Source organism: Papaver somniferum, chromosome 2 (assembly GCF_003573695.1).
Source record: "Papaver somniferum cultivar HN1 chromosome 2, ASM357369v1, whole genome shotgun sequence".
In the NCBI taxonomy this organism is placed as follows: Eukaryota; Viridiplantae; Streptophyta; class Magnoliopsida; order Ranunculales; family Papaveraceae; genus Papaver; species Papaver somniferum.
This window is the reverse complement of record NC_039359.1, coordinates 64,648,690-64,672,929: the sequence shown is the minus strand read 5'-3', so window position 1 is coordinate 64,672,929 and position 24,240 is coordinate 64,648,690. Positions and strand designations below refer to the sequence as shown.

Here is a 24,240-nt window from a genome sequence, read left to right as displayed (position 1 = left end):
TTAATTGCTAGATATACTTGTACATTCTAGTTTTCGTCTTTTCTCCATAAATGCATAAATTCTATTGAGAGCAACATCCAAAGTTTTTTCGCTCAAATTAGCAAAACAAACCCTAAACCAACCAGGTTCAGAACAATGACAAGAAGATCCAGGAGAAATATTAAGTTTCACTTCATGCACAAATGATTCCCATAATTCAATTTCTCCTTCTATTGTAGGATTATCCCCTAAAAATGGGCTTAAATTCATCCAAACAAATAATCCAGAATTTCCTTTCAAACAATCTATCCCAGCTTTCCTCAACCCTTGGGTTATCATCTCATATCTCTTTCTTAATCTTTCTCTATTAGTTTGTATATATATCTTTGTAAACTCGGTATCTAATAACATTGAAGCAAATAAGTGTTGTGTATGTGATGATATTAAACTAAAACTTGACATTCTTCGCGCAGTTGTCACGACATGATCGTTGTACGAATAAATCGTTCCAATTCTAAAACCGGGTATGCCAAGATCTTTGGAAAAACTATAAACTATATGAACTCTTTCAGCATCCTTATAGTTTCGAGCTTCAAGAATTTCTGAAATGCTTATGAATTCGGATGAAGAAAAAACCGAACCTGAATAGATCTCATCCACGACCAGGTGAATGTTCTTTTCTACAGCGAAGTTGAGAATTTCTTCGAGAACGGATCGCTGCATTGATGTGCCTAATGGGTTTGAAGGGTTTGTCAATAGAAATCCCCTAACCTTAATGTTCATAGAAGTTGCTTTGTTAAAAGCTTCTTCCATAGCTTTAGGAGTTACTAGGAAATCGTTTGAACTGTCACAATGAACAGGCACAATTTCCACACCGGTTCTCCACCTTAGATCTCTATCGAATCTGCAAACAAAACAGCATCCAAATTCCCAGATCTTAGTTTAAACTGTAGAGATGACAAATCATTTTAAATTCCATGTTGCGCGCTTTTCGTTCAATATTGTATAAAGGAATATGCATATTCTTACCCTCACTACAAGAAAACTTGGTTTAAGCGACCAAAATCTTACCAAGAGCATAAAATTTTGGTCGTTTTAACGGTCAAACAACCATGTCTGCAACTATCAGAAATCTTGGCTGCTATTAACCTGTATCCACTTTATGGCAGCTAGTAAATAAATTTGTTGGTTGCTCCAGCATTTTTCCCAGTCATATATAGCGAGTACAATAATAGGTTACTAGCTTTTTACTTCAAGCTACCATAGATCAGCAATTCAAAACACGTTTCGCTGGTAAAACCCGTCTCAGCAAACAAGTTATAGCGATCGCCAATTCAGAAAAGAGAAAGCGAATGGCTTTATATAGATACATACTACGGTTTCAAATAAAAACAAATTTTGTTACCGAATCAAACAGCTTCTCCACAATCAATCCACTTCACCTTTATCTGATTATCTTAGACACGAGAATGAAGCCTGGATATAATGGAGTTCCTCTGTTCAAAATTTGTTTAAAAATCGGATATATTTCTTCTCCTATTTTTTTCTTCTTTGTGCCAGATTTTGAGTTCATCTGTCAGTCATGGAGAGAGTAGATGTAATATCTAGTTCAATGTTACCGATTAAACATTAAGTTGTATGCATCGTAACCACTAAGGACTGTTACAACTACATCAATTCTGGCAGAGGCAATATCTCGAACACTAAGTATGCTTGAACAAAATTCAACTAAGTAAATTGAAAATTTTAACACAAACTCAATATTGTCAACGATCAGGACAAGAATCCAAAAAGAATTAGAAATCGATGATACTGATTTTTTGTTGATCCAAATAGGTGATTTGAATAAAAAGTGAAATTTTTGCTTCAAGAAGCATTGAATGACCCACACAAGCAACATTTACCCACACGTAGAGATACACCGAAACACAACTATAAATTAAAACATCACCAACAAAATCTGCAGCAGTTCATAACATTCTAAACTTCAACAAGAGATTAGAATTTCATCAGTGTATACGCTTGTAAAGTTGTACTGATGATAAAAAAAAAAACCTCATCATACCATATTGCATCAATACCAGTAAGTTTCTGGAAAAATAAAACACTCATCTCTATAAACATTGACCAGGGGAAAATTTCCAACAATTAATGGTACAAGTTTAAAAGAAAAAACAGGAAGTAAAATTCCACCCATTAATCTGAAAAAAAAATAAAAACACCAATTCAACATTCAATTGAGAACAATATGCCAACCATATAAAAACCTAGCTTTTGCCGAACTTGAATTGAAATGAGAAATCAACAACTAATAATTAATCCACAACATTACTTTTACAGAAATTAAGAAAATCAATGACAAGAAAACTCATTCGATTTCAATTGAAATGAAAAGAATAAACATCTAGTAAAAGTATAACAAAGACCTAAGCAAAGAAATTCATAGACAAGAAAGACTCAATAATTTTCTTCCTTTCATAAAGGCAATATGGGCTTTGTGTTAGTCTGTTAGATCGATTCAAGACTCAAGAGAAACTTGTTCATAAATACGGTTGTGGAATTGGTGTCAGTGGTGAAGATTTGGTGGAGGCTTTGGTGAGTTTTTTTTCTTTTTTTTCTTTTTTTGGAGATGGATAATGCAAGCGGTGGTGAAGAGAAATTTGGGCGTGACATCTGGGAATTGGGTAGGATCTTTCCAGATACTTATTTATCAGAAAGATAGAAATTGGAGGGAAAAATAAACATTTGGAGGGAAACATGGAGCCAAAATTCAAAATTATAAGTAAAAGTGCTCTACAATTCCCGCCTAGAAATTTAGCCTTAGATTCTTTAACAGTTGTCGCGCATGTGATGTTTTGTGGCTGAGATTGAAATTTTTTTGACAACGAGGTGGCTATCCGTGTGATGTTTCATGTTTGCATAAGGTATGGGTTTCTACTGGCGGAAGTGAATATCATACGGATCCTCCTATGTGCAAATTAGGTGATGATCTTTTTGTGTGAGAATTAGTCCCAATTTTAGCCACAAATATGTAAACTTTAACCAGGGCTGTCAATGAATATTGGATATCCATTGGAGTTCGTTCGAATCGTCAGAATATTATGCGAAATTTCGGATGTCGGATACGAATGTCTTATCAGATATTCTTATTTTAATGATACAGATACAGAAAAGGCATTATCCTAAAGGATAATATCCGACATCCGTTAAAGAATGCATAAGCAAATTTTTTAAATTTTAATTGAATAATATATTTAGTTATTAACTTGGTAGTTTATGAAGACGTAGAAATAAAAATATTATGGAAGAACAAAAACATAACTAGTTTTAAGTCACCGGATTATTTGTTTCACATATTTCGGTAAGGGTAACTTGGTCATTTTCATAATTACCTGAATGTTTGCTGTGCATTTTCTGGCAAGGGTAATTTGGTTATTTTTTAAGTTACCAATTATTTGTTGCACATATTTCGCAAGGGTAATTTGGTCATTTTCAAAAACGTATGATTATTTGTTTCAATTTTCCGACAAGGGTAATTTGATCATTTTCATAATCACCGAACTATTCGTTGCACATATTTCGGAAAGTGTAATTTGGTCATTTTCGAAGTCACTTAATTATTTGTTGTGTGTTCCAGCAAGGGTATAATGGCCATTTTCTAATAAATGATGGGCAAAGGGTGAAATGGTCATTCTACAGGTTTTCCTCAAGACTTATGATGAAGACAAACCCAAATTCGACGAATGAGGAGGGATTGATTCGATCCGAGATAGAAAGACTTTATCCGACCAAGCGAGGCGTGACCTGTGCCTCATGAGTGATTCCGGAAATCCGGTTTGCATTAACCATATAAATCCAAGGAATCAAAGAAAAACCGAGTGAGCTCGAGGGATATATTGGATAGAAATTGATAAATAATATGTGAAATTGACCAAAGTCAATTGACATTAAGTTAAAACTTTATTTAACTGGAAAAAAACGATGCAAATCGATTGAAAATGACCGATGCGACGAAAATTGGTAAGATAGACGAGTAACAAATAAAAATAAGTGAGGTCGAGTATTATTGGAGAAGATTAGTATATAAGAGATGAAATTGACTAAGGTTGATGGATATTCGGTTAAAATGATGGATAACAAGAGAAAACGATGAAATGCGAGAGAAATTGAGTGAGACGACCGACATAGGGAAAATTGACGGATAACAAACGAAACTAAGTAAAACCAGATGGAAATCTGGAATGAATTAATAGTTAAATACGAGTTCAAATTGTAGTGAACTGGAAGAAATTGGAAAAACAACCTTATTGAATTGAGGCGATTGCGTCAAATTGAACAAGTGTAATCAAAATTCGATACTTCAATTGTAAATCTAAAATTTGATACTTGAGCTTAATTAAGGAGTTCAGATAAAACTTAAGGTATATGAATCTTAATTTGTAAATAAAATTTTGAGTTTCAATTTCACTGCATAATGTTTGTGACGTCAGGAGGCTGTTTTTTCACCCTATAGAAGGCCTCCCTTTGATCGGCCAAAAATTGTTAGGATTCTGTATAGGAAATTTAGACGGTGAATAATGCATAGTCATACGAATAGTGTAATTTTTTGGACGACGGATATTTAATTTCGGGTTTTCATACGGATTAAGCGCACAAAATTGAGACCGAAGAAATAGAAGTAACCGCACAAAATTGAGACCGAAGAAATAGAAGTAACCGCACAAATCCGTTTTTGTTATAAACTTTGGATAGTTCCTTGGATATATAACAACACAAACTTGTGTCGTGAGGACATTATCAGATTGAGATGCACTTATCTAAACCAAATAGTAGTTTATGTATCTGAGATTCTTAAGATCTTTAATCTAGTTTTGATGCTTCAATTAGTTTATAATCTTATTAGCTAAGCAGGTGATTAGGTTGGAGCGTCACATCATACTAGAAAAGAATTTTTGGTCCCCAAACTGTTTTGGTATACATAACGGTGTTGTTAGAGCATAGCTCGATTAGACTCACCAAGTGTTGCTATGTCAAGCTTGGTTGTCATATTTTAGTATCAAAACTCATCTAAAGTCGCTTGACTAAATACTAGAGTCAACTTATAGGAATGTTGAGACACAAAATTATTACTCCGAAGACATGAAGAACGCGAGGAAGTAACGAACTACAAAGACGATATCATCCTTCCACTTGAGGTTAGTAATATTGACTTGAATTGTTTCATTCCTAATGTATCTTTCAAGTCGTGCTATTTTGAAAACCTAACTGCGAAGTTGTATATACTGTACCTATTGTATATAATACTCTAGTGATGTGACATGATCATAATAGTATGATCATAGTATTAAGGAATTAGACTACGAAGTATAACGCTTATCTTTTGAATATCAAGTTGCCGTAGTGTCTCGACTTTGTCCATAGACGATCACAGTTGGTATCGGACTTATGGGTTGAAATAAAAATATTGTGGTGCATTTGGGTACCCTTGACTTTTTCAGGTACGGATGCCAAAAAGATTTTCTGAACTCCGGAACTCGGTTATGTTTTAATGGTATCCATACTAGTACTCATACCGAAATTCTTTTGTGAACTCCGAAACTTGGTTATGTCTTTAAGGTATGCATACCGGTACTGGGTAAGATTGATGGATAACAAGTGAACCTAAGCGAAACTAGTGAAAGTTCAGTTTAAATTGATATATGACATTCAGTGAATCTAATAGATAATAGTAGAAACCGATGATATATATATACACACACGTGTTATCGTGTAGATTATGATTCATAATGAATGATTTAGGAATTGAGTGACCAAAAACTCAATAAAATTGCTTAGTGCTAGAAATGTGCCTCCAAATCTAAAACTTCACCACGTGGCCATATTTACACCTTGACCAAATTGCCTAACACCGATGGACATTCGGTTAGAAGTTGAATTTCATACTTTAATAGTTTGGTAAGCTGAGAAGCATAACATTTGATATATTTACAACTCAGATCAACGAATGAGACTTGAGGTTTATCTTTAGTAATTCGTTCACTTGAGTATGCATATTGGATCGCTAAATCCACTGGAGAACCATAATATCTAATATTATACATGTCAGATCAGCGGATCAATGAGACTTGAGGTCTATTTCTAGTGATCTGGTAAGATGAGTATGATACTTTACATCCACAAGTCAGCAGAATGACCCCTGAGGTCTATCTTTTGTATTCCTGTAAGCTGAATTCCATATTGGGTAGATGAATCCACCGAGGAACCTTGAAATATGATATTTTTATCTCAAGTTCATCAATGAGAACCCATGGTATATCTCTTGTAATCTAGTAAGTTGAATATCATATTGGATAGATAGATCCACCGAGGAACCTTGAAATATGATATTTTCATCTCAAGTTTATCTGCAGTTGAATTTCATACTTTAATAGTCTGGTAAGCTGAGTATGCATACCAGATCGCTATATCTTTCGGAGAATCATAACATTTGATATATTTACATCTCAGGTCAGTGAATGAGACTTAAGGTCTATTTCTAGTAATATGGTAAGATGAGTATGCATACCAGATGGCGAGTGACCTTATATATCAGAAGAGAATGATTCGCAAAATAAAACAAGTAAGAGTCGGTATCCGTATGACTTGTCCGCGAATATCTAGCATCCATGTTCTTGGTCTCATTTTCCGGTTTTTTTTGTTCGAGACCAGTTAAAACAAGAGCTACTTCTAAAATTAATACGAATTCAATTAAAATTCAAGAAACTGGACCGACGAATAATCCAAATTTGACCAAATATGATATTCAATTAAATTTACATTTTACACTTCCGATTTGTGCCCACATAATTGCCAATCAACGTTTTTCACATTCAACCAATTTGCGTGCGCATTTTTTATCATATAAATTTTTTCCCCACCTAAAAATCAAATGTTTCATAATATGATGTTCAATCAAATGTTTCATAATTTGATATCGACTCAACTTATACTAAGACATGAATTAAAATGCAAAAAAAACATCGAGCATCCTGTGGCCGGTAACCTCCTGTATGTGATGGTTTGCATCATATAAATTTTTTCTCCACCTAAAAATTAGTCTGACTTCGTCGCCATCTATTCTGGTCGCCAATCGTAGACTTGAAACATTTGTTGAGCCGCAAATAAGCCCGACACGTGATTCACATGACAAATAACATTTTGTTTAAATTTTAATAATTTGGGGGAGCGGCAAATTTTCCAACATGTACCAAACAAAATTTGGTTCAAATTTCGGTAATTTGGCGAGCCCAAATTTCGCCCCAACTTCTCACTCAGAGGCCAAAGAAAATTGGTTCAAATTTTGTTAAATTTCCCGAGCGGGAGCTCTCCCCGCCAACATCCACTCGGTAAAAATAACTTAATAAAATAAAGAAATCTCCCTGAGTAAATTTGTTTCCGCCCTATGTGAAATGGGAACAAAAGTTATAAACTATATTCTCACCCGTATGAGTCGTATAAGTTAGAAGCTAGGGTTTCTTATTCACATTTTCAAGTTCTTGTTCTCTCTCTCTTTTAGGTTTAGTAGCGGCGACTGCAGGAAATCGAGGGTTTCCCTTCATCACATTCTAAATTCTTGGGTAAATCATTGTTCTTTACTTCGATTTTTTAAGTTCATGTTTTCTTTTTGAGCATGCATACTTTTGAATTTAAGCTTTTAGATTCATTGTTTAGGGTTTAATTTGGGGATTCATCAAAAGTATTGATTTTTATTTTTAGTCTTTGAAGTTGTCTTTTTGCTACTTTAAACTTTGATTTTAAGCTTAAGATCTCATTTTGAGCAGGCATGTATTTTATTTTAAGATTCCACCGCCTAGGGTTCAGTTTGGGGATTTTTTATTTTTTTTTTGATGTTTGTTTGATTCTCTTCTACATTTGTTTTTGGTTGGATGGAATCTTCCATTAACCTTTGTTTTTTTTGTTTTTCTTCTTTCTCTATAACTTGTCCTGTAACTTAAAAAGAAAGGAAGAACTCTAAATCCTTTGATTTACCTTATGTTCCATGGATTTTTTCTTTGAAGTTCATATACCCTTGCTGTAAGTTTTGGGTGTTGGTAAATGTGAGGTCTGCTTGTTGAGTGTTTTCCCTATAGTCGTTTTAGAAACGGATAGAAATAGAGGGTTTTTTTCTTTTCTTTTCTTTTCTTTTGATGTATCTTTTTTGCTGCTTTAATCTTTGTATAGTTCTCTTTTAAAAAATAAAGAACATTTAAGTTTTATAGATTTTTTTTTTTTGTCATTTATACCTTTGTTGTAAGTTTTGGGTGCTGGTAAACTTATGAAGTTTAGCTTGTTGAGTGATTTTCCTGATTTTTGTTTTCAGAAATGGCTAGACATAGAGGTGGTCACGTGAAACAAGTTTCCCGTGGTGATCCCATGACCACTCCACAGTACTCTTCTTCTCCCCCAACACAAGAAAGGGCGCCGACTAATATGCGATCTGTAAACGGTAACAATATTCTTTCCCCTTTCTCGTAGTTTCTCCCCTATTTTGTTAATCGTATCATTTCATTTGTTTTTCATATCTAATTGTTTTGTTTACGGGGTTACTGCAGCAATGGGTGGTACGTCTTTAAATGTATCAAAGTCCAGGAAGCGATTTGCTGCAGCAGTAACAACTCCTCAAAGGCCGTTAAAGAGAAGACAGTCAGTGATAGATATTCCACCACATAATGATGTTGAAGGAAACTCCAGTCAACGTTCTGCTTCTAGGCAGTTATCTAATCCACGGTGTCTTGAGTTTGAAATCGTAGCAGGAAGCGTTCTACTTCAGCTTCTCAACCGACATCTGTGCACCACAGCAGTCCTCGGGTGTCTCCTCGACGACATACTCAGTTTGCTCGTAACGAACGTGAGTCAACACCTCGTAGGAGTCCTCTACGACGTACTCTATTGGCTCATGATGCATGTGAATCAACACCTCATTGGAGTCCTCGATTGTCTCATCGACAACAAACTCATTTGGCTGAAAATAAAGATATATCACCAGAGTTAAGTCGTCGAGGATTTTCGCAGGAAGCTTCAAATTATCCTGTGGAAACTGATTCTGCCCATCCACCAGCTATAAATAAAATCTCTTAACTTTTATCTATTCTGTCACAGTTGATAGTTAACATGATCATCCTAAAAACTGATTTTGTTGGTTGCTGTCCGTTTCTTGCATAGAGATTACTAGGGGTATTACCACCCTTCCTAAAGTTGCAATTAGAGATACTGACACGGATAAACTGAAAGTGGAAGTTTTTGAAAAGAGCTTGGTGGGTACATTCAGCCTTGAATGTATTCTCGCGATAGAAATGTGGGTGCACCAAAGTGACAACTTCCCTTTGACTGTGTGCTTGTTTTGAAACATGCCTGAAGAAAAGATAGCAAGACTATCTAAACTTGTCAGGATAATACTTAATTCATTGTTTCTATTTTTTTCTAGTTCCTTGGAATTTTTTGATCACTGGTCACTGTTTAACTATGTTTTTTTTGTTCTAGGATTACTATATCTTAGTACCTGATGATGAAAACGCTGAAGAGGCTATTAGAACACAAATGAGGTTGGCTTATGTTAGATATCGATCTGAGTTGGCGGCGTACTACAGAACGTTTGATAGTCATGAGGAAGCTTTGCGACATCCATCCCCAAGAATCCTCAATGTTGATGATTGGGCTTATATGTGTGACTTCTTTAACACTAGTGTAAAGTTTAAGGTATATAAAATTTGCTGGTCTTATCCTTTGCAATGCATTTTGATGATTTGACATTTTAGATAATTATATTTTATGTTTAACCTTTAACATGGAGCTGCGGTGTCCAGCTAGTTGCTTGTAAATCTGATTATGGTTTCTCTATCATAAGAAACAGTAAAAAGCTATATTTTTGGTGAAGGAGTGTCTCTTAATTTTCATTTTTATATTTAATTGTAGGCTGCCCTGAGAAATCAAGGGTTGCACGGAAGGCACAAGCTCTGAACCATACCAATGGTACAGAGAGTTTGGACAGAAAAGCGTATGATAGGGTAAGTTTTAAATTATTCATTGATGCCTTTTCCTTGTTCTTCATGTGTTAATTACTTTTAACGGTGGTAAACTCACAAGTTCTATTTCATTAGGCGCGCAAAAATCTCCCGATTGATCCACTCAGTATGCTCATGGTAACCCACAAGACTAAGAAGCTTTGGTAAACTAAAGATTGGCAGGTACGAATCTCCTTCACTTACTAGTAATAAATTTGAATAATGCTTGAGACTTATTGTTGGTCTAAATATGAACTAAGCATCCCAAGCTACAAGGTCCAGATACGCAGCATGTGTCATTTGTTACTGTTGGTCTGATAGCAATGTGTAGCTCAAATTTGTGTAGCTTTTTGGCTATGCATTTCTTACTGTTGGTATGATGGCAATGTTTTCATTCTCCCTAAGACTTTGATTAGCAGATGTTGCAATCTTTAACTTGAATACGTTTGGAGATGGTCGCCAAACCTTTATCTTTTTAGGCAATAAAATGAAACTGCAAAGAAAAGAGAAAGTGCAGATATAATAAACACATGCCTTTTCACTTGGTTAAGTTCTCTTCAACTTGTAACAGACTCACAGACATGCCACTTATTTGGGCACTAACTCTTACCCCTTAGAATTGTCTCATGCATATCTTCTAGGCAATTTAAATTTGTATAGGAATGATGGACGCACAAACTTTCTGTAACATTTTCAACCTATTTGTATGATAGCAATATTTTTGAGCAACTCGGGAAGATAGGATTATTGCGCGTAGTTTTTCATTTTCATGATCCATTAATTCTTTGTTCGTTGATGTTTTAAATGCCTGCATGCTTTTGTGTTGTCAAACTATGATTTGTTATGAACTATTTTTTGTTTCCAGATTTTGGGTTCTTTGATGATACATAAAAACCTAATTTAGGGTAGTATTTGATCCATTTATCTTTTGCTTTTTTACTCTAGTTACTGCATTTTGAATGAAAATTCTGCTTATTGTATTACTGTAATTTTGTTTTGTTGTCTTTTCTTCATTCTCTTCATAGTAGCTACATAAGCTTGAATTTTGATTTAGTTGCTTGTTTTTACAACTTGTATGCAGAAAGAGATGAACCAGATCAGTGAGCAGGTTCGCTGAGGAGAAGTCAACTACACACCTGAGGAAATATATGCAATGGTTGTTGATCCACGTCGTATAGGGGCTAACCGTGCTCGTAAGTCAAAAGTTGTTGTCCGCTTCAGTTTATATGAGAAAAATGAAGCTCATATGGTTGCTCTCTAAGAACAGTTGGGCTCTGAAAAGAAGAAAGTTGTGAAGCAAGACAAAGAAATCTCAAAGCTTCAAAAGAGGGAGCGTAATCTCAGAGAGTACTTGAATGATGTTTTGCAGACGCTTGGTTGTCAACCTGTGCCAGATGATTCAGAGGATGAGTCCCAAGATGAAAGTGAACATGAAGTTGATGATCGATTTCCTTATGTTACTTTTTTGTTTGGACCTGTATGTTTTTTGTTATTTTCGAAGATGGTTCGCAAACAATTTGGTTAACTTAATGGTTTTTGTTTTTTTTTGTAACAAAGTTAATTTTCTCTGGTGGGGACACTGAAATACATACCACGTGTAATTAAAGAATGGTTTATATAATTGGAAATGGATAATTATAATTATGAAATCTTAATTAGTAATTACCTCCAGTATAAATTTTTAAATTGTAATTAATTTTCGGATTTTCTAAACCAGGAGCACAAAAGTTTGGTTTAAGCAACCAACTTCAGGCGATGTATAGGTGTTTTAAATGCTCTTGGGTTGTTTGGTCTAGCTATGAAGCAATCAAAATTTATTTTAATTGCTCAAAGGGTATTTGGTCTAGCTAAGAAGCGATCGGTATTTCACTCTCTAGTTTTGGTTGGTCTATCTATGAAGCGATCGGCGTTTCACTTGCTTTGGTATGGCTGGTCTATCTATGAAGCGATCGGCGTTTCACTTGCTTTAGTATGGTTGGTTTATCTATGAAGCGATCGGCATTTCACTCGCTCAAGTATGGTTGGACTAACTCTAAAGCGATGGTTATTTTGCTTGTTCTAAGCAGGTCGGTCTAGCTATGAAGTGATGATTATTTTGCTTGCTCTAGGTGGGTCGGTCTAGCTATGAAGCAATGAACAAAGGAGACGCTACATGATAGTTGGTTGATTATTAAAGCAATTTCCTAGCTGCTCTAGACCTATAGAGATCCCACCTTTTGCAACTCAAGAGCGAGAGCCAAATTAAGTCGCTCTAAGGGTTAGAGCGACTCAATATGGGCTTTTCCAACCAAAAGTGTCTGGTTGCTTAATCCAGTTTTTCTTGTAGTGCCTGGATAGTATGGAGTTGGAATAAGCAAAGCATCACCAGGATCAGCCAATACGAATGTGATTAATTCATTAGCTGCGGTTGCACCTACTGTTAGAACAACCCGTTCAGGATCAAATTTCACTCTCCCTTCTCGAATGCTTTCCATGAAACTTGCCATTGCTTTTCGAAAAGTTAAGAGCCCATGGTAATCTTGAAAAAAAGCATTTTCCCTAAACTTAGAGATCCCATTTTTCGGTGCGGTAGCAGGTGATTCAGAATGTTTTTCCAAGTAATCTTCTAGTAAATCAAATGAAACCTGTTCACAAAAAATTCAAGACAAATAAGTATAATGTTTTTGTGAAAAACTCAAAAAAAGAAGAAAAAAAACGGCGTTATTTTATGATGGATATCTTTGTAAAACTACTCACTTGATTTTCTGCTAAACCCATCTGGATGACACCATTAGGGTTTGTCAATTCGTCATATGGGTTCTCATCGTAAGCTTTCCAACCACCAAAGTAGCGCGAATTCTCTGCATGACTATCAGAAACTGCAACTTTTGATAAACCAACACTAGCAAATTGTTCAACTACTTTAGATGAACCATTAGTAGACAATTGTGCAACTTCTGTAGCCCCCATATTGGGAAAAAAAAATTTGAGTGAGATTGTTCTTGTTTTCAGATCTTTGAGGTGTGGTGAGGAAAAACACCTTGTCAAAGAGCCCTTATATATAATCGTAAGAATGGTGTTAATGTTGTCATTTTGAAATAAAAAAAGTAGGTAGAAATCAAAGCACTAAAGACTGATATCATTTTTGGAACAAGATTAAATGTCGATGTCCGGAAGTTAGGGTTCGGACGAATGAGATTAGTCGGAGAAAACGCAGAATTGAATACAAAGAATTAGGAGTTCAAATGGAAAGTGGAGGGAAGAGGAGAGTCATGTGCATTTTACTAAATGGGTTTGAGCATTTAAAGTGCAACGGAAATATTTGAATCCGATGACAAAAGAATTGAGTATTTTGCTGTGTATATTCAGGAATGAAATGGAACGTAATTAATTAGATGACTAAAAAAGATTATGTTTTTCAAATTCATATTTTCAACTTGATAAAAGATTTCCTTCTATTTTAGTACTTATTGTGAGAGCACGAAAATCTGCAATTCAATTTAAGGAAAATTGGGCAATTAATGGTGTAAATATGTGGGAAATTTTGAACACAATGACAAAAAGGCAGTAAGCCGTCCATTATTAATTACTAGTTTTCAACCCGTGCTACGCACGGGCCTATTTCTCAGGCTATTGACCTGAGGATTCATTTTACTTGAAAAGCTGCATACTGTACAACTACTGATCTTGAAAAATGAGAAAACTGTTTCAAATGTTGCAGATTGACTTTGGAAGTAGAAGTTGTGGAAAACACTTTCTTTGTAAGCCACTTGTACATCCATTGAGTCTGTATACTAACACCGTCCATACTTTCTTCTTCCTAAGTTGTCCTTTAGAAAAAATGGAGAATTGGTGGCGCCAAAAATGTCTTTTTGTTGTAACAAAATGATATAGCTGGGCCACTTTCCTAACTCGCAGTAGCTGAGTTCTCATATATCAATATTATACGAGTACTGGTTTACGATACAAATGCAAATTAAAGGAAAGAACCAACAACTAACAGTGCTAGTATACAAAGACATAAGAACGAAATAATGAGTGAGAAATTTCATTCTTCTTTTCTATCACAAAGTTTACCGTATACAGCACCCTAAATGGGTATTTATACTTGTACTAGAGAAATGGATATACATTATCGAGATATAGTTAAGTGATAACTATCACTGTACATGAGACACATAAGAGCGGATGTGTCTTTTACTTGCTGGATGTTGTGGGACCCACAGAGACGTGTCCACCGGTGGATCAGCCACCTAGCACAAACTTGTACAACACTCCCCCTTGGATGATCCACCGTTCCAAAAATGTTGGCTCATTGAAGCTTCGCTGTAAAATCTTTTGGAACTTTAGAGTGATGATGGTCGTCTTGAATTTTCTCCTCTTGCCAAAGTTGCGCCAGGAAAACCATTTAGGAAAAAGCACGAGCTTAGAAAGAGGGTGGTCGCCGCCACAAAATATTTTCTTTGACAAGATTTACGCCAGGAAAACCACTTGGGATAAAACCTTAGCGCCGAGAAATACTTCCACCATAAAAATTGTGTTAGGAAAACCACTTGGGGACAAAACCTGAACGCTTGTGCCAGGAAAACCGCTTGGGACAAAACCTGACCACCAAAATTCAGAATAATGCCGACGTCGAAGAGCATGTTGCCTCGTTAAAAACCTCGTCTGGAAAACCACGTGGGACAAAACCAGATCAAAGGAAAAGAGTACAACGGACGTCGTCCAATGACAGTGCTGGATACGCATACGCTGCCTCGTTAAAACCTTGACAAGAAAAACCCATTGGGAAAAAACCTTGATGAAGGAAAAAGAGTACAGCGCGTTTAAGCTCAGCCAAAGATTCTACGAGTTTACTCCCCCTGAAGTATGACTTCTTAAAGCGGTTGGTGGTGTGGACATTTTACAGCCTTTAGAAAAACTGCTTTACTAAGTTCAGTTTATGGAGGATTGACTGCCAGATTTTGCGCCGGGTGAACAATCTCCATTGTACACCTCGCATTTAAATCCTCCGCCCATTGCACACCAAATTCATTTTTCCGCTTTAACTTCAGGCATAACAATGAAAGGCCTTTTGTAAACTCATAAATACCGTAGACTCAATTTCAGCCTCTAAAAGTGTAACCTGCAAAACAATAGTTAGAACACAACAAGATAATGCATGCATTATATTCGTATATGGTACTTCTGTACCATAAAGTATTATTTCTACGTACGTATTAGATAGATCGTCCACTTCCCATTTTTGGGAATCACATAGTAATGGTGTAAATTTTAGTAGCACAATAAGTATTACCAGTATCAAAAGTTAGATACCCTAATCTGTGCTAGCATATTCTCGAACTTTTGGCCGAGAAATATTTCAATTTCGACGAGATCTCAAAATTTAATTCAAGCGTGGATTTTGGCGTTATTAAGTGCTCGTTAAGAGGCCAAGGATGATACCATCAGCTTATCCGGACTTTAGTCATTTTTCAACAATTAAAAACACACAAAAGATTGTTCACAAAATTCTCCTCTTCTAACTGGTGATTATGACTTGATTTCAAGCCTCACATAGTTCATAAAGTCAGGTGGCTGCCTGAGTTGGAAACTCGAATCCTTCAGGGATTCATTATGTTCACTAGTCATAACAAGATGCAATATGAGTCCTTCACGGAATACCACGCTAAAGTGCATCAATATTAGGAGAATACCTTAGAACCAATCCTGGGATTCAGCAGGAAACCCTTAAATCGCACCTTGAGCGATTATATTACTCTCTCTGCGCTTCATCTCAAACACCAGCCTGTAATATTCAGGCCTCATGATTTTTTACGGTGTGAGTCGGATCCGATCTTTTGCGCTTTTTGGAGAGATTCCATCCTTTACCTTATTTTGAGGGGAATAGACTATATGCCTACCAATCACAATGTCGATGTTCCTCTGCAGAAGGGTACACAACTACTATTGTTAACAGTAATCGACAATTATATATAATCCAACACATTCTCTAGTGCATGCACATTCATGAAAATTTCATAGACCGGTACCAGCGCCACTTCAGGGGCATTATGATATCCTCAATTTAATGAGGTATAAGCTTAGAGAATGTGGGTCATATTATGATAATCTCCACGAGCACTATCTGTAGTCTCTCTTTAAGAGCACTACATATTGGAAAAATGATTGGACTCTCTTTTAAGAGGCATATATGAGGCAGTTATTCAGGCCTCAAGCGTGTTTGAATACACGACTTGGCCATTGCAAGATGCATGATTTAACCTGCTGTGACAACTTCTTGTGTCTGCATCCTCAAGCAAGTAACAAACAAAAGTTTCCAAGGGCTACTGCAGTTATTTTTTTTAATCATGAGTAATCTCCAACACCTCAATTACATCCAATATCTTGGTGTGAGAAAACAAATGAGATGTTTCACGCCAATTCTAGTGGCAGCCAAACTTTGTTTGATCAGGATAAATACTTAATCAGATAACCTATTTGATTGTCGACATCTGTTACTACAACCTTTAGGTGGTGTCTGTCATCTTTATGACTTCAAGGGAAAATTCCTTAAATTTGTCGACATAATTCGTGCCATCTTTAGATGGCAGTCATTCCCCCCTTGTTTAGGCGGGAAAAAACCTTTTTAGGTTATCATAATTTGCACCATACTTTTATGGTGGCGTTTCTCCCCCTGACTAAAGTGGGAGAACCTTAAAGGTTATCAACCCTACTCTTGCCAAACTCTGGTGGCGGGTTGCCATGCCAACTTATGGTGGCATTTTAGTTTTCCTGATCATGGCGGAGACATTACTATCTCATTTTTGGAAACTTCTGGTTCCATAATTGCCTATTTTCAAAGGCAATTCTGCTCATGATAGTTTTTGGGTATTAATTTAACTGCACAAAAATTACCCAAAAACAGATGCAGGCTTCGACAGAAGATGAGACATTTCACGCCGTTCTTTATAACGGTTTACTTCCTCCCCCTAACGGCGGGAATACAGTCTCATATTCAATAAGACATTACCAACACATGGTTTTAAATGTCTTATGAATCGAAACCAACATATATAGCTAGGTGACGTTTTGGAACAAACACGTAAGTTGTAAGGTTGCTTCCCAAGATATAATTGATGGTAAATAGTTGGTCGAGCAATAAACTAAAGATGCTTAAACAAAGAACTCAACTAGACCATATCGAGTGCGCACATGTGCTAACTATATGCTCGATATAATACCAACTGAAGGCAAATCATCAAAAGCTTATAAATTTACCACCAAAATAAATGGACTTAGCTGGAAAGTCCAAAAATGGATACGCAACCTCAAGATTTGCACAAACAGTTTGGCAAAATCTAACATCACGTGTTAATATAACAAGAGACCATCTAATAGATTGTCTATCAATACATTAAAGTATTGAAATAATTGTCCATATTGCAGGGTGAATAAGTTCTGCAATTTCCACCTTGAATCCTTTCTAGGAGTTAATGTTGGTGACTCAGTAATGGGTTACCATAATGTTAATGTTAATGCAATTTAACAACTAATTGTCTCAGGGACCAATAACACAATTTACATCCTTATCTAATAGAAGCTTCAGGTTCAGTAAAGGATGTCCATGAGCATTTTGAATCGTCTACTCATCTTGGTAGAATTTTAGTGTCCATACTGATCATGCCTGAGCATGAATAATTCAAGGGTCATTAAACTTCTGGCTAATGACACTATGGAACTCGACTATTTGAGTTCTTCTATGGCACACCCCATAAAAGAAAGCCTTACGTTTCTTTACGATGTGCTTCTGGCACAAAAACAAATGAAGTAACAAAATACTCCATAAAAATGCTCGTTTGTCATTTCAAGGTGGTAACACCAAATATTCTCAAAAACTCAACAGATTCTTCAGGAATCCGAAATATTATAAGGCGTTAATAAAGATGACTGTTGTACCACCAAAATGATACACGCTCTTCCGGAGCCATCTATCATATTATTTGAACCCGAAATGACATTTCACATTTCCAAAAACCTCTACAAGGTTACAGAAATGGTTCGAAAAATTTGTATTTGTTGTTCCCTTGTTTAGAGACAAATATCTCTATCGTCTATTTAAAATGGATAGATTACTTCAGGAATCCATATCCGATGTCACAGTTGGACGAGAGACATACATTAATAAGTCATTAACAATATCATTATGTAACCATGGGCTACTTTGGGAACCCAAAAATTCGTGGTTGATTCCTGAAATCCAACTATTTCGATAGACCACTTCTGGAGTCTATTTTATGGATTATTACAGGAATGCACAAAATGTATGTTGGACTTCTTCTGGAGTCGACAACATCTCATGGATTGTTTCTGGAATCCATTACTGACAAAAATAAGCAAAGAAAATAAACAAAACTTAAAACAACATCAAAACACATATGGTACTAATACAATAACAATAAATCTCCAATTTTGTCGCCTTCAAGGTCAACGAAATATTAGTTTACAAGTGTACAAATGGATACACTATTTTATGGAAAAGTTTCCTACTTGGTCACTTCAGGGACCGCAAATAGGAACGACTAGCACTTTTATAACGGGTCACTTCTGGGACCAGCGGCTAGCGGACCGTGCCTTTTGCATCCATACTATGCTAGACGAAATTCCAGCTTCTGGTGGAATTGTTTCAAAATCTCTGGAGATTATTTAGAGCAAGAGAAATTAAATTTATGTTATCCTCTAGGGATACAACAATTTCTCGCTTCGCCGGTATTAAAACCGCAAGTATCATAAGAAAAATAATATAGCGGAAAATTATTAAAGTTTACGGAGTCGCGGTTCTCACCATCCCGCACTTACCCAAAAACATCCGTACAAGTTTGCAATACTTGTATAGAATAACTTGCCTCCATTAGTAGTGTTATTACCCTGATTAATAAAAGCAACAGAGTCAGTACTACTATTCACATATATAATCAAAAACACAAATTCAACTCAAAACACAAATATAAATTGTGAAGTTGATTATATGGCTTTGTGGATATCATTCCCGAAAGCTTGGCATAAACATCGTCGAACACTGGTTTATCAATTGACGGCATCGAGCTATTCGTGCTGATAACGTGTTGTAACAAAATGATATAGCTGGGCCACTTTCCTAACTCGCAGTAGCTGAGTTCTCATATATCAATATTATACGTGTACTGGTTTACGAAACAAATGCAAATTAAAGGAAAGAACCAACAACAACTAACAGTGCTAGTATACAAAGACATAAGAACGAAATAATGAGTGAGAAATTTCATTCTTCTTTTCTATCACAAAGTTCACCGTATACAGCACCCCTAAATGGGTATTTATACTTGTACTAGAGAAATGGATATACATTATCGAGATATAGTTAAGTGATAACTATCACTGTACATGAGACACATAAGAGCGGATGTGTCTTTTACTTGCTGGATGTTGTGGGACCCACAGAGACGTGTCCACCGGTGGATCATCCACCTAGCACAAACTTGTACAACACTTTTTTTTTTAATAAAACTGTCCTCAATGTATTGAAATCAAAGTATCACTGTTACCCTGCAATAGGTAATGATACATCGTTACAATTTCATTCCAAAGTCTGGATATTCAAGTAAGCTAAAAGAGCCCATAAGCTATGATCGTTATGCTTAATCATGCATTCCTTACAGTAGTCATGTTTAATCATGCACTCCTTACAAAAAATAGCTAATTCGACTGCCCATATTATACTTCCGCCAACAATGTTAATCAGCGGGAAAAGACTTATAAAATGTTATGGAAACGTACTGTGTTATATTGTCTATTAAAATTAAAATGCGGTAGTTTTTAAATGCATAAAACTTGCCAAAAAATATAATCAAACAACACAGAATTTACTCAAGAGAGCACTAAAACAAACCCAAACAAAGTAACCAAAAAAGAGAGAATTTTTTTCGCAAATGGAACATTCCTTCGACCCAGACAATTAAAAACGCAACAACTTTCAACCACAAATCCTTAGATTTACCTAGGTGATGTCTACTAAGTTGTGTCTTGCCTGGCGACTTTTTCTAAGCCAAATAATCAAGAAGTTTGAGAGAACGTGTCCAGGATAAGGAAACTCGATCAAACGTCACAAACAATGGGAAATTAAAATGATGTCAATTCGAGTACGCATTTCAGATAACTTTATTTTAACATTACGTTGATTCAATAATGTTGGCATCCTATATAATCATACAGTAAGATCTTGCAGGCGCTCCCTGCAAATGGCAATTTAGCATAAACTTGATATGTATGGCTTTCCTATGGAGTTATACCAATATAGCGTCCTTCTCTGTTTGAAACCTCACCTCTACACGTGTTGATGGTGGTTTTTAGCTTAAGGTCAAAATCGTAAAATTGTACATCTGATATGACGTCATTATGACCATTAGCACATTTATTGAATCAATCAGCATGCCTACGTAAGAATTACTGGGGTACCCTTTTTTTTTACATGGGTCATGTTCCACGGCAGAATCCTTAACACTGACACACATCATCTATGCCAAACCCTAATTCTCATGTTACCGCGCTAAGGCATGCCAACCATGCCAGCCGCACCACCGTGTCAATGGCAGACCATGCCAGCCACATCTCCGCGCCAAGGCATGCCAACCATGCCAGCCGCACGACTGTGCCAATGGCATACCACGCCAGCCACATCTCCGCGCCAAGGCATGCCAACCATGCCATCCGCACCACCGCGCCAATGACATGCCATGCCAGCCGCACCTGCGCCCCAAGGCATTCCAACCATGCTAGCCGCACCTCCGCGCCAATGGCATGCCATGCCATCCGCACCTCCGCGCCAAGGCATGCCAACCATGCCAGCCGCACCACATGTGCCAATGGCATGCCAACCACCTTGTCGCGCCATACCATATCGTCCTTCCCTGTCCGGCTACCAAAACGAAGACGTGCGATGATCAACGGCCACCCTTCCATCTTAGATGCAAATCTTAGCCGTCCAAGGTCGCCAAACAACGCATGGTAACCTTTGGCCCAAAACCCTAGTTTTGGCCACGCCAAGGCATGCCATGCTACATGTGCCAATGGCATTCCAACCACCTTGCTGCGCCATACCATGTCGGCCTTCCCTATGCGGCTACCAAAACGAAGGCGTGCGATGATCAACGGCCACCCTTCCATCTTAGATGCAAATCTTAGCCGTCCAAGGTCGCCAAACAACACATGGTAACCTTTGGCCCAAAACCCTAGTTTTGGCCACGCCAAACCGCGCCAAGGCATGCCATGCCACATGTGCCAATGGCATACCAACCACCATGCCGGCCTTCCCTATGCGACTACCAAAACGAAGGCATGCGATGATCAACGGCCACCCTTCCATCTTAGATACAAATCTTAGCCGTCCAAGGTCGCCAAACAACGCATGGTAACCTTTGGCCCAAAACCCTAGTTTTGGCCACGCCAAACCGCGCCAAGGCATGCCATGCCACATGTACCAATGGCATGCAAATCAGCTTGCCGCGCCATACCATGTAGGCCTTCCCTATGCGGCTACCAAAACGAAGGCTTGCGATGATCAATGGCCACCCTTCCATCTTAGATGCAAATCTTAGCCGTCCAAGGTCGCCAAACAACGCATGGTAACCTTTGGCCCAAAATCCTAGTTTTGGCCACGCCAAACCGCGCCAAGGCATGCCATGCCACATGTGCCAATGGCATGCCAACCATCTTGTTGCGCCATACATGTCGTCCTTCCCTATGCGGCTACCAAAACGAAGGCGTGCGATGATCAACGGCCACCCTTCCATCTTAGATGCAAATCTTAGCCGTCCAAGGTCGCCAAACAACGCATGGTAACTTTTGGCCCAAAATCCTAGTTTTGGCCACGCCAAACCGCGCCAAGGCATGCCATGCCACGTGTGCCAATGGCATGTCAACCACCTTGCCGTGCCATACCATGTCGGCCTTCCCTATACCAACTAACGCATGGCAACCTTTGGCCCTAGTTTGGTCACTCCTAAACAAAGCCAAAACCCTAACTTTTGGCCGCGCCTAAACTTGGCCATATTGAAGCCATACTGATCATGCTTTCATGCCACTGGCTATCAAACGAAAGGTTACAATAATCAACGACTACCTTTCCTTTTAATATGCAAAATCTCGACCGTCGAAGGTCATCACCGAGTCGGAAAGTCTCCCAAGCTCAACTTTCCAGACAGCAACAACATGCTACATGTTTTCTACGAAAACGCTCGATACATCAACACATGTCACAAACTGGGGGATGCTCATTGGGTATTGGTTTGGCGGTTTACAGCGTGCGGCGTACACTACGCCCGTTATAAGACAGTGTCATAAGGATGAGGCGGTTAGTAAATACAGGGAGTAATGGTGAAACGCTTTATTTTATGGAACACCAATTCCAGGCGTTACCGGTTACCACTTCCTCCCATTTACTCACCCGTTTTTCATTTCTTAATGAGACCAGAGTACGTTTCACTTCGACTGGTATAAATAGGCATTACCTATTTCCATCGAACAACAAGTTCAGGTCAGGAGGATACAACACTCAAAAAATATTTGTTAGCTTTCCATCTGTTAGCTTCCCACTTTCTGATACAAGTCGTGAAACAACTACTTTTCGTCTCAACACTCTCTTCGCTTCCCTCCCCAAAACCAACCCTTCTACTTCACTTTGTGACCGAAGAAAGTCTGGAACGGCCATTTCTTGGTTTAGGCCGGATTTGTACACATTGATCTCTTGAATCTAAAGTACTCCCTTGCAGTACATTGTTTAGGATTTAAACTAGTTTCTCACCCACACACCCGAAATTACCAAAATCAGCAAAAATCGTTTTCACCCTCAAACAATATGATAAAAAAAAATCATGCAATACTGATTCCAACCAAAACGTCTAAACTACAAAACCTTCAAAATCAGGATCATTTACCTAATCACTCGTTTAATTTAACTGCTTAACTAAATAGCAGAAAAGAAAAGAAAAATACAGTAGATTAAATAACCCTGTGTTCCTAATTCCAATACAGTGATTGGTTGTATCAAATTCTCTTATTATCGAACATATATATATATACATATATCTGTTTTGAACCGGCCCTAGCAATGGTATTTAATGGATCATAGCTCAAGGAAGAATAAATTTGATAATATCGCTTGAGGATTCCAAACGTGGATGGACAAATCCGCAAACTTAAACTTTCAAAATGAAATTCGAGCAGTTACTCATAAGTCCAATAATTCAAGTAGGAGTCTAGCCAGATTTTAACAGTATACTGTGGTTACTATAAACTCATTCAAATCAAGCTTCTATAAGTTCCAACCCTTGCTCCATGCATGCTTATATATGGTGCCTCATTTGTAGGCATATTACCTCACAATGACTAATGTCAATTTTGCTACACCTAGCCTTTACCTTTCTGGACAGGAAGCTGTTTTAAAGAAGATCTCAAATAGTACTTGTATGAAACAAAATCTGTAGATTAGGTGCCTTCACCTCATAAATTAGGTTACATAACACTTCATTCGTAGATATGCAACAGGCATTGTTTTTCAGGTGGCACATGACTTATAGGATAGATTTGTGAGTGAAATATACATACCCATAGGGTGCCACTAAGGAGATTGATAGGCTAAAGCTGGACCCAGGCCCCTACCCAAATCCGTCCAGTTGGACTAGCCCCATTGCTAGACCCAATCCCGCCAAACCCCTCTATACAACTAATTAAATACAAACCTCTACCACTGTGGGGATCGAACCCCTGATTTCCTCCTTACTGGAGTTGATGGGATACCACTGAGCTATGCTTTTGGACCCGGAGAAGAAGAAATTATGCATGAAGGGATCATTATCATCTGATTCAATCATTTATTAACACTTGTTAATGGAACTAGCCGAAATGAACAACGGTTAACGGATTTCGGAAAGAAATAAAAATCTTTGTTCTTGCATTTAATGAACTCCAGAAAAATCGAGGTGAATCAGGGTTCGCGGCGCCTCTTTAACAGTTGTTGAGATTGTAAATTTCACCTAAAACTGTTGTGTTTTCTTCTACTCTTCCCATCTTAAACTAGAGAAATGTACCTGCCAAAATGTAAATTTAAAGGACCTCGCAGAGTTACGTAATGAAGCCCTAGTTGAAACCTAAAGAATATATATGACGGTCTGGGGTTCGAATGCATGACCTTGTTAAGTGCTAACAGGGCCATGCAGGCTTGTGAGTG

At 37.4% G+C, this 24,240-nt stretch overlaps 1 protein-coding gene across 1 annotated transcript; it reads right to left on the bottom strand.

The window, feature by feature from the left end:
• On the bottom strand, positions 1-21,578 carry LOC113351239 (1-aminocyclopropane-1-carboxylate synthase 7-like; the record flags this gene model as incomplete). Its single annotated transcript, XM_026595259.1, has 4 exons — positions 1-881; positions 12,346-12,643; positions 12,756-12,900; positions 21,559-21,578. Coding segments are annotated over 4 exons (1,344 nt in total), but the record flags the coding sequence as incomplete, so codon positions are not given.
• Positions 21,579-24,240: the final 2,662 nt, after the last annotated feature.